At 36.1% G+C, this 12,756-nt stretch overlaps 1 protein-coding gene across 2 annotated transcripts in view; it reads left to right on the forward strand.

The window, feature by feature from the left end:
• LOC102656661 overlaps positions 1-12,756 on the forward strand; it is a 362,183-nt gene that overhangs the window by 112,389 nt on the left and 237,038 nt on the right. For both annotated transcript variants that reach the window (XM_026441174.1, XM_026441173.1), the window contains exon 3: positions 4,891-4,993. In XM_026441174.1, coding sequence (XP_026296959.1) covers positions 4,891-4,993 — 103 coding nt within the window. The remainder of the gene's footprint in view (positions 1-4,890; positions 4,994-12,756) is intronic.

Raw genomic sequence — 12,756 nt, forward strand, 5'->3', positions numbered from 1 at the left:
TTCCTTCTTTTCTCCTTCAATTTCAATTAATTTTAAAAATCATCACCGAATCGAATTTGACGTCTTTCCTTCTCTTTCGGATAAATCTTTTCGGTTGAAAATAGATCGAAATTTTCGAAACGAAATATTGCAAAAAAGAAAAGGAACTCGAGGAAACTTGGATGTGTTTTTTTTTTAAAATCGAAAGGATAAATTTTGTTAATAAACCAAGAGTTCGATATATGAAACATAAATTTATAAGCATATATACGAAAGATAAATATTATTTAATTTTAAAAATCACCGAATATATTCGCGAGGAAGACGCACCAGATCGAATTTGCCGTCTTCCCTTCCCTTTTCGGTTGAAAATAGATCGAAATTTTCGAAACGAAATATCGCAAAAAAGAAAAGGAACTCGAGGAAATCGAATTAACTTCGAATCTTCGTGGATAAAGTCGAAGGTGGTTTTTCGATGGAGAGAAATAAACCGTGTCGAGGGAGAGGAGGGGTTGTTGTTTCGGAACGGCGAAAGGAGGAGGGGATCGTGTGGCCATCGAGTCGATTTCGAGTTAGCTGGCCGCGGCGAGTGTTTGCCGGCCCGTTTCGAGTGTGAAACGCCGATAGTAGCTCTTTTTAACCGGCAACCCTTTGAGACAGAAACACCCTCGAACCCTGAAAATTGCCTTCCATGCACACTGCTCTAAAAAATTTTATTACTTTTTACTTTCGTTAAACAGTCTTCGTTTTAAATAATAGGAAATTATTCCATATATAATATTCTTCTCGATTATATATATATATATATAAAAAAGTTAAGAAACATGAATGTAAATGAATTCTCTCTCTCTTTATCGCAAAGAAGACAAACAATTGGTGAATTGAATGGTTTGACACAAACGTTATTCGTAATTCCAGCATCGAAGCTCATTAACGAATTCCTCGAAACGTTTCCTATCCCTCCCCTCGGCGTTGATTATATTTAACAATGCGCCACGCTCGTTGCGCGCAACTCCCCCCGATTATAATGATAATCATCGACGTCGCCCCTATCGATCGGAAATATACGCGTTCCCGATAATTCGCGTAATCCATATCCGCGCAATTAATTATCGTCCGTTGATACGTTGTAACAAGCCATCGTTGCTTGTTCCTCGCTTGGATTACAATTCTGGCCGCGTGTTCGATCATCTCGTTGCACGGAAAGAGAGAAAGGGAACGCTTCGGGGGTCCCGAAATATCCTGCACCCGTTTTTATCATCTCGCGATGACGTTTCTGAAATGCAAATTTTCTCTGTCAGTTTTTCTTTCTCTATTTTTTTTGACAATTGAAGAAAGTTTGGAATAATAAAGCTTGTAAAAAAAAAAAATTATAGCTAAAAGATGCTTTGAGCTTCGGTTCTAACTCTAACTCTTCTGGATCTGAAATTGCAAAATTTTTTCGATTCGAATCCAATGTGAATAATAAAATTCGAAAATTTCAAAAGATTCATTTGTGGAGGGACATCAGTTTTCAGATCCTTTCCGCATATCAGTGAGCAAAATCTTTTTCCGCTATCGTCGCGTAAGGAAGGAAGGCAATAACGTTTTTACGAGCCGCCAAACATTTATTGCCAGCTCTCTTTCTCTCTCTCTCGCTCTCTCCGTTCCCCGGTTTATCATCTCGTTCCCTCGTTTAATACTCCCCGCTTAAGCAACAGCTTCTGTATATATTTTTCGCGGCTGTATATCTTCCGATTAGACGTGTAACGATGCTGCCGACGAGTTCATCAATTTACCTTTTTTTTCTTTCAAAAACCAGGCTGATTCGCCTGATTAATCGGTTGAATAGCTGGCTAATGGCTTTGCAACGGTTGTTCGAACGAATAACTTTTCCCATAATTCTCCTTAATATATTATGTACAAATCGTTGGTTTAAATTGAAATATCTATTTCAAATATCTATTTTTCCTCGAAATAGTCATCTTTCTTTTCCTCTTCCTCCACTTATCAATTATTAATTTCGATGATTAAGAAAAATTAATTCGTATTCCTTTTTCTAAAATAATATTCAATTGGCAGGAATATATCGCTTAATTTTCACGAAACTCCTCTTTTCCCTTCTAAAATAATATATTAAATCTTCCAAAGACACTAACCTCGCTCTCCGTAATACACAACACAACCGAAACTTACACGTTCCCCACGTTTTCGATCGTCCCGAAGCGAGTTGGATTAACTCGTGAAAAAGCTAATTCCACCAACGCGAATATATATATATAAAAGGAACGACTTGCAGGGACTTTGTTTCACAACTCCATTACCTCTGCCCCCTCCCCTTGGCACGACCGCTAATATCGCCGTATAATCTTGTCGCTCCGCTCCGAATAAATAACCCGCGGCGAGCCTAATAAAATTTTAGCCGGCGGTTAAATTTTCGTCGGCTTTAAATCCCGCAACACGGCTGTTCCGAGGCGACAGAACATTTTCCGCGAGCAGCGCCGCGCCGCGGGGACGGATGCGGCCGGGATAAAGACACATGGCCGAAGATGGTGGCGCGCTCGTCGCTTCATTTGTCTTTATATTAGCGGCACACGCCGGCGTAACGCCATAACGCTAATATATATATATACATACGTAGGTGCGTGTACAGGACGGGAACGACGTTTTTTCCTCTCCGTTCCTTCTCCAAGGAGAAACGAGCCGTGTGGTTATAGGTAAATGGGCTTCCCTTCTTTTCTTCCTTTCTTTTTTTTTTCTTCGTTGGGGAACGATAATTCGGTGAGATTAGTTTCTTTTCTGTTTTTGTTTTAGGTTAGGTTCGGCGTTCTTTACGTATCGAGCAGTTAGAGATATCTTTTGGTAAATTTATATGCTAAAATTTGGTATTTAAGTCGCGAGTTTCCATCGATTTTTGTGTAAATGATTTATTTAGAAAATGTGTGGTGAAGAATGACGAAAGTAGGCAGACGTGATATCAAGATTGGCCCTCTCTTCTTTCCTTCTCTTTTTCTTCGTTGGGGAACGATAATTCGGTGGGATTAGTTTCTTTTCTGTTTTTTTTTAGGTTAGGTTCGGCGTTCTTTACGTATCGAGCAGTTAGAGATATCTTTTGGTAAATTTATAAAGTTTGTATTTAAGTCGCGATTTTCCATCGATTTTTGTGCAAATGACTTATTTAGAAAATGTGTGGTGAAGAATGACGAAAGTAGGCAGACGTGATATCAAGATTGGGCCTCTCTTCTTTCCTTCTCTTTTTCTTCGTTGGGGAACGATAATTCGGTAGGATTAGTTTCTTTTCTGTTTTTTTTTTAGGTTAGGTATCGGCGTTCTTTACGCATCGAACAGTTAGAGATATCTTTTGGTAAATTTATATGCTAAAGTTTGGTATTTAAGTCGCGAGTTTCCATCGATTTTTGTGCAAATGACTTATTTAGAAAATGTGTGGTGAAGAATGACGAAAGTAGGCAGACGTGATATCAAGATTGGTGTTGGTGTTTCGAAAAGTTTTGTAGAGAATGTTATTTATTGAAAAGTTATTGCTCAATCTATCATGTTACAATATTAAATTGCTCCATGTAAAAGTATTAATTTTAATCGTTTAATTAAATACGTTTATAGAAAAGTTGTGAATATATTGTTACGAATAAAAATTGTTACAATGGCGTTCCTTTAGATTTATTTTCTGAAAATAGCAGCACAGAGGTTCGAATAATGTATATTAAATGGACAAAATTATCGATATCTTTCTTTTTCCTATTTTATTTCAAGTTATAGTAAAAGCAATTATTTTCTAAAAATTAAATCTCCGTACAAAAATCGAAAAATAATTTCGTCCTAAACTTTATCATTCTAACCATTATGCTTAAGCTTAAAATTAATAATAATATTCCAAACTGAATTTTTGACCGCGATTGTACGAATATAACAGTTTCAATTAACGCGTTTCTCGAGAAATTTATCCAAGATCCAGGTTCCACGTTAACTGCCTCCATATTCGATGCTTATTCGACTACTTACAGGAATGTTACAAAAACGTAATACGAAAAAAGCATTCAACGTACAAAGTTTGGTGAGGACAATTTTAACAAAATATTGAGGCAATCAATGTATCAATAAGCTTAATCTACGTTTCCTTCTCGAAGAGGAATCAGTTTAATAAACCTCCCCATTTTCCAATGCAAAGGTGAGGCAAAGTAAGCGAGGAAAATAGGAAAAGAAGAAAAATAAACTTGTCCGCTGCGTAAAGCAACACTGCCTCCACTCCTTCGAGCTTCGTTTTCAGCCTCGAGGAAGAGAAGGAGGGGTGGCTCCCAAGGGGTTAATTTCGTGCCGAAGGGCGGAAAATATTCACGGTTCCTTAAAATCCGGCCAAGTCCACCCCTTCTTACTAGGGTCTTCCTCCCTTCCGGGGGGTGGCGTTGCGCCAAACGGTCACTCGAAATACCACACCCCCTCTCTTTCCTTTTTTTTTCTACCCCGTGGCAACGATCCTTTAATCCGCGCCAAACTGTCCGCTATATATATTTCCCCTTCGGCTGAAAAGTCGTATAAAAATTCCCCCTTCGAAAGAGACGCGCTCTCTCTTATAATATACACCTTTTTCGCGTAACGAACGATCAGTTCCAGCAGTACTTTGGTTCTATTGTTTAGAAATAGAATTTTGGAGGCAAAGATTATATTTATTCGATATTGAATTAAACTGGAAATTACACGAGAATTTATTAAAATTTACTCGAAGATTAGGGGTAGAATGTTTCTCGACAAAATAGAAATAAAATGTATTCCTTTCGCGATTAACAATATATTTTACTTTTTCGAAGGTAAGGTTGCGAGGCCAGCGTTATTACAAGAAAGTAATATTTCGAACAATATGCCCGAGACGGGTTGGAGGCTGGCCCCGGTAATTATTGTTTTTGCGCTCGGTTTCAGTCTATCAAGTGCACGGTGAATGGATGCTCGTGCGACTCGTTCACGCCGGGGAAGAGGCACATCCGGTACTGCGACAGGTGCCACCATGGATGGGTGCCACACGGTGAGTAGCCGAAAAATTTCTTTTTCGCCATTTGCTGGAAACGAAAGAAAAATTTGTTTCTTCTCGTTTCTTCCTCCCCTTATACTCGCATGCAAATTAATTCGCGTCGATATATTAACGTCAAGCGATTAAGATTACCGCCCCTTTTTTTTCTTTTTTTTTTAAAATTTAATGGTAAATATGGAATATATCGATTTTAATTTAAGACGCCCGCTTATCTCTATTGCATTGCAAATGAGTGAGAAATGCGCGCGTGTCGATACTTTTTGCTAAAAATAAGGGGAAGGGGAAAAAGTTTTTTCTCCCTTATCTCTCCTCGACCGATTGCAACGCGACTGGAGATTAATTTTTACCTCCTCCCAGTGTAACGGTACTGTTTTAAAAATTGGGACGCGAGTGAAGAGAAATGCGTATCAATTTTCTTATTACCCTCGAAATCGAGATAGATTAAAAAAAGAGATTAAAAAGATCCCTTCGATCGATACACATCTTTTTCCACGAAAATAACATCGAATAATTACGAAATTAATTTTGCTACCAATATATATATATATTTTTCAATTTTTCTCATCTACATATTGCAACAAATAAATAAATTTTAAATACATATTCATCCCTCTTACAACAGATTTTCAATTTAAAAGATTAAACAATCTCAATCTCTTATATGATACGTGTCTTTTAAAGTACTCAAATTCATCCCTTTCCAAAATTTTCTCTCGACTCGACTCGACTCTAAAACATCGATTATTAAAAATCCTGTACGTGTATCGTCTCCTTTCCAAAATCCTTTAAAAAACAAAAGAAAAATCCGGTATTCGAGGATATGTCGTGGATAGGTGGGCAAGATTCCCGCGTGCACCCGGTTAAACGCAAATTTTCCAACTGTCAGCATACCTCATCCAGGCCGGCCCTCAGGGACGAAATTCAATTTTCCGAGGATGACCAGCGGCGTCCCTTCGCGGCGTCCCCCCCCCCCTCCACCTACAGCTCCACCCTTCCTCTCGATCGGATATAAAAGGGGGAGGAGGAGGGGGAGCTTTATGTCCTCGTAAGTTTCGGTACGTGGAGGAGGAACGATCAGGAGGGAGGCACGTTATGGGGTTGTAACGTTTCTCTTTCAGGAAATTTTAACTTGTTTTAGATGAGAAGCGGTTAAAAGTGGTATATCTTTTTCAGATTTGCCAAGGAATTAATTGCGTTCCATCTTTTCGATCGGCTCGTCAAGCAAATCCCTTTTGAGAAAGGGGTTGTTTTTTTCTTTCTGCAAATTTTTGTTGTTGTGATTTTGATAAGTGTTTGAAATTATATTAACGTGGAGTGGTTCAGTTGTTTGATTGATACATTAAGAGGTATTTAAAAGTCAAAAGAAATTATTGATTTGTAAATATACTCTTTCTAAAGGAATTTTGTTTTTATATGTATATAATATAAATATTTGAAATTGATAAGCAGTTAGATCTTTTATTGATATATTAAGAGATTTTAGAGAAAGAAGAATATATTGAAGTGGTTCAGTTGTTTGATTGATACACTAAGAGGTATTTAAAAGTCAAAAGAAATTATTCATTTGTAAATAAATTCCTTCTCAAGGAATTTTGTTTTTGTATGTATATAATATAAATATTTGAAATTGACAAGCAGTTAGATCTTCTATTGATATATTAAGAGATTTTAGAGAAAGAAGAATATATTCCTTCTCAAGGAATTTATTCATTTCTTCTATGTATATAATATAAATCAGTTAGATCTTTGATTGATATATTAAGAGATTTTAGAGAAAGAAGAATATATTCTTTCTCAAAGAATTTTGTATGTATATAATACAATATTTGAAATTGACAAGCAGTTAGTTCTTTGAGTCATACATTAAGAGATTTTAGAGAAAGAAGAAAATATTTCTTCTCAAGCAATTTTGTTCTTGTATGTATATAATATAAATCAGTTAAATCTTTGACTGATATATTAAGAGATTTTAAAGAAAGAAGAATATATTTCTTCTCAGGAAAAGGAAATTTGTATATATATATAATACAAATATTTGAAATTGATAAGCAGTTAGATCTTTGATTGATATATTAAGAGATTTTAGAGAAAGAAGAATATATTGGAGTGGTTCAGTTGTTTGATTGATACACTAAGAGTATTTAAAAGTCAAAAGAAATTATTGATTTGTAAATATACTCCTTCTCAAGGAATTTTGTTCTTGTATATATATATAATATAAATCAGTTAGATCTTTGACTGATCTTTGACTGATATATTAAGAGATTTTAAAGAAAGAAGAAATTTTATTCTTGTATATAATACAAATATTTGAAATTGATAAGCAGTTAGATCTTTGATTGATATATTAAGAGATTTTAAAGAAAGAAGAAATTTTGTTCTTGTATATAATATAAATATTTTAAATTGGCAAGCAGTTAGATCTTTGATTGATACATTAAGAGATTTTAGAGAAAGAATCCTCGATTAAATTGATTAAGATCGATTCATAGATTCAACTTTTCTAAAATATATTTTATTCATTTAATATATCTTGCAAATCTTTCCTATACATTGTTCGATTCGAGGCTTGACCGAGCCACCCCGTATATCAGACGTCCATATCGACGTCTGGGGAGGAGAGAGGGAGAGGGATCTCGATACGTAGAACGGCGTATATCGCGCTTAAAATTCCGACTGCTTGACCCGCGATAGATTGGACTCGCCTTGCCGCGGAATACATATCAATTTCGGGCTTCGAACCACGTCCCACTGGGACCCGTGGTTGCATTTTCCTTTAGATAGCCCCTTCTTCTTCTTCTTCTTCTTCTTTTTTCTCTTTCTCTTCCTTTTCTTCTCTTCGCTCCCCTTCTTAGAACAGGAGAAGGAGAGGAGAAGGGCAGGTATGTCGCAAGAAAGTCGCCCTATCTTTTTTTTTTTGCACGCGCGAGAAGAAGTGGAGAGTGGATTTTGAACGTGACTACTTGTTCAAACACATTTTTATCCTCTCCTCTGGAAACGTCATTGTTATTGAACTGGATCGTTCATTGAACGTGAAGCGAATGAACTCTTCCTTTATATATTTCTTCGTGTACAGTAAATTATAAATTCGAATTATAATGTTTCAAAGTGGAAATGATCTCGTTCAACTTTTTTCTTTTTAATTACAAATTCCAATATACAATTTTTCGTAACGATAATTATACAATAAATTAAAAATTTGAACTATAATATATTTGTTCATGTTTAAAGGAAATGATCTTCTTTCTTCTCGATTACAAAATTTCTGCAATATATTTTTCGTAACGATAATTATACAATAAATTAAAAATTCGAATTATAATATACTTGTTCATGTTTAAAGGAAATGATCTTCTTTCTTCTCAATTACAAAATTTCTGCAATATATTTTTCGTAACGATAATTATACAATAAATTAAAAATTCGAATTATAATATATTTGTTCATGTTTAAAGGAAATGATCTTCTTTCTTTTCAATTATAATTACATTACTGCAATATACAATTCTTTGTAATTTATAATAATTTTTCGATAATTATACAATAATTCGAAAAAAAAATTGGAAATGATCTTGTTCAACTTCTTTCTTCTCAATTACAAATTCCTGCAATTATATTCCTACAATATACAATTTTTCGATAATTATACAATAAATTAAAAATTCGAACTATATAATATATTTGTTCACGTTCAAAGTGGAAATGATCTTATTCAACGTCTTTCTTCTCAATTACAAATTATATTGCTGCAATATATAATTTATACAATTTTTAATAATTTTTCGATAATTACAATAATTCGAAAAAAAAGTGAAAATGGTCTCGTTCAACTTCTTTCTTCTCAATTATAAATTACATTGCTGCAATATACAATTTATACTTTTAATAATTTTTCGATAATTATACAATAATTCGAAAAAAAAGTGGAAACGATCTCGTTACACAATAAATTAAAAATACTATAATACATTTGTCCACGTTCAAATCTACGTCGCTTTCTTCTTTCTTTTCAATTACAAATTTCTGTAATTAAATTACAATTTTAACTAAACTGACATTCGAAAAATCGGCATTCAAATAACCAAAACTCGCAGGACAAAATCCTCCTCAAACAGCATCCACTCCCCCAATTCTCTGCCATTTTCAGAATAAAATTCTAGTCTAACAGAAATTTTTCCAACTTGCACATCGAGGCATAAAATTTCTTCCTCGTCGACACGAATCAACCGTTCATCGAAGATCGACCCCTTCCATAAAAGAAGATCACTCTTTCTCTCTCTCTCTCTCGTTTCGATCATGGCAGCCATGATCGGCGGCGAATTAGAAATCCAACACATTCTCCCCGCTTCCTTTTGTTCCTCTGGACCGGTTTCCCTTGCCTTTGGTGCAGGACAAAAAACGGGAAGGAAGAGAGGAGGGAAGGACGATTTGTCGTTGGAGAAACGGCCGCCACGGAATTGCGAAATAAACCGCTCGCGTTAAACCGTGTGCACCGTGACAGCACGGATACCCGTGACGGAAACCAGACGATCCAGAGCGATGCTCTTTTAAACTCCCTCCTCCCTCCAACAATTGCTCCAATCTTCCCTCTCTCTCTCTCTCCTTCTCCTCCTCCCCTTCGTTCGCGGTTAAAATGTCTCGATCGATCTTCCTTTTCCACAAAGAATACGTAATCCCGTGTTACGCTTTAACGACACGAGATTTTAACCATTTTTAACACTGGCTTACATTACTCTTTCTTCAAAAATGCGCACAGTGTTTATCCAAAAGAAAATTACAACCTCTAAACTCGCTTATTTTAATTACAATCATTAATTACAATTTGGAATAACGATATAATAATATGATATAATTGTATGATAATAATAACTGCTCGTGAGAGACAAATATATATACTCGATGTATTCATGTGGATCATATAAGTGGCATTTTACGGAGAGCGACTTTAATAGTAAAGGGTTAATAACAAGCTGGACATCGAGTCCGAAGAAAAATGAGTGGAAGGGTTTTTTCGTTGAGAAAGGGGGGGCCAACTGTCCCGAAAGGTGACAAGGCCCCTGACGCGAGAGCTCAGAGCGAGGAATCACGGTAACGCTGACAAAAGCCTTTTTAAATTGTAATGAGCTGCCAAAGAGTGAATTATGCCTCCTCTCGAGTGGCATCGAGTCGCCTCGGCTCGAAGAAAGAAAGCCAACCCCCTCTCCCTCTGTTCTTTCGTCCTATAAAGGTCCACGCGAACCACGCGTGTACGTACACATATATACGCGCCGCTCATCCACCCCACGTCATGAATATATTTACATTGATCGCCGGCCTCGGCGATTTTTCATCTGCCCCCGTGTCGGCCGATCCATCCATAGAGGATACTTTATTTATATCGACGGGACGTGTCCGACTTGTCCCGAATCCGCTCGATATACATACTTTTCGTCGAGAGCATGATCCGAGCCTAGGGGATGGGCTAATGATCTCTCTGAACTGAAATTGAAGGAGGAAGAACGCTCACTCTATCAACCTTATGATTTTTAAAGGTTTTTAATTTGTTTAATTTATAATAATTATATTTCTTAGTCATTTATTGGGTTGGCAACTAAGTAATTGCGGATTTTTTTTAGAAAATCAAAGACAATTTTTTCATGGAACTATACTTTTGATCAATAATCTTTTGCCATCTTTCAGGCAGCATCGTAATCCCACGTTCATAAAACTTGTGGTTTTTATTAGCAAAAAACTGAATCGGGTACGATTTGATATCATCATCGTTATTGAAATTTTTACCGTTCAAGGAATTTTGTAAAGATCGAGACAAAAAGTAATCGGATGGTGCAAGGTCAGGACTATATGGTGGATGTGGCAAAACATCCCAACCAAGCTCCAATAATTTTTGCCGAGTGACCAAAGATGCGTGTGGCCTTGCATCGTCACGATGGAATACAACACCTTTTCGATTTGTCAATTCGGGCCGCTTTTCTTCAACCGCATCGTTTAATTTCGTTAGTTGTTCGATGTAGACGACAGAATTGATCGTTCAGTTGGGTGGTAAGAGTTCAAAATAGACAATTCCTTCGTAATCCCACCAAACTGATAACAAAACCTTCTTTCGACGAATACCAGCTTTTGACGTTGTTCGAGCTGGTTCACGTGGCCTGCTCCACCATCTTTTCCGCTCGATATTGTTGTAAACAACCCATTTTTCATCGCCAGTTATCAGTCTTTTTAAAAATGGATCATTTTCATTACGTTTCTTTAGCAAATCGCAGCTGTTAACGCGTCGCGTTAAATGCTTTTCTTTCAGTTCGCGAGGAACCATGTATCGAGTTTTTGAACACAGCCAAGTTGTTTTAAGCGGTTTTCAACGCATGTACGCGATACACGAAGCTTCTCTGCAATCTCACGAGTTGTACTGTGACGATCCGAATCGATTATTGCTTTGATCGTCATCAACTTCAACTGAAATCCGCAATTACTTAGTTGCCAACCCAATAGTTCCATTAAATTCACCAGTATTTTTAATAAACTTTATAGCAATTATTCGACTCTGAACACTATCTATTCGATTATTAGGACATTTAATTTTAACATTATTGGGGGAATCTTTATTAGAAATTTTATCTCAATTTTACCAATTAATTTATTAATTCAGAAATTATACTTTTAACTTTAGAAATTTTTATATCAATAATTCAATAAATTTTTCTGAATCAAATTAAGTCATTTTAAAAAAGACTTTTGTACGTTTGAACGTTTTCGAATGTATAATTTAAAAAACGTCAGGATCCATAAAAATTAATTCTTCGTAGAGATACACGATGATCGAACAATTGAAATATATCCTTAACGAATCATCAATGTTTAATAATTGTATATATAATTATATAATAATTGTAAATGTGTAATTCTTTGGAAAAATCGTTTACACAATTTTGGAATATTGACCGTATCGATTTTAAATATTCTTGGAATACGGGATTGGAAAATGGAAAGAGGAGGAGGAGGAATCGATCTGGGCAGATTTCATAGCGTTGGAAAGAAAGAAAAAAAAAAGGGAAAAAACGAGAGAGAGAGAGAGAGAGAGAGAGAGAGAGAGAGATGCAGGTAAGGAGGAACGAGGGACGGTGGTGATTACGATCGAAGGCGCAATTCACGATCGTGGAGCGCGATCGTGGACCGTGGATGCGCACGCGATGCACGCGGGGTCGCGGTCGAGGCCCAACCTCGGGCGGACAAACCGGTGAAAAACCTTTAATCGTCGTCGATCGAGGACGAGTATAGATGGGTAGGTTGGCGGGCGAGCGAGGAATCGAAGGCCAACACGGGAGAAATTTTCTTTTCTTCTTTCTTTCTCTCCTCCCGAGATACGTGGATATTGGAGGTGGAATTTGAAATACGCGTATCCGGTTTAGAATACCCCCATCTGGATTAATCGCGTTCCTAACTATTTATTAGGGCGAATTCCTTTTCATCTTGCTTTCGAATTTTCTTAGTTTCCACGCTCTCTCGGAGTACTTTCTTCCAGACAAATATTAAAAAATTGTAAAAAAAAGAAAACTATTGTAATAAGTCAATTTCGTATCATTATGTTGAGAAGATTCTTAATATTTCATATTCTGAAATTATATCTTGCTTACGAATTTTCTTAATTTTCTCCTCTCTTGGAGTACTTTCTTTCAGACAAATATTTATATTAAAAAATTGTAAAAAAAAAAAAACTATTGTAATAAGTCAATTTCGTATCGAGAAGATTATTAAAATCTTTT

Source organism: Apis mellifera, linkage group LG6 (genome assembly GCF_003254395.2).
Source record: "Apis mellifera strain DH4 linkage group LG6, Amel_HAv3.1, whole genome shotgun sequence".
NCBI classification, from domain to species: Eukaryota; Metazoa; Arthropoda; class Insecta; order Hymenoptera; family Apidae; genus Apis; species Apis mellifera.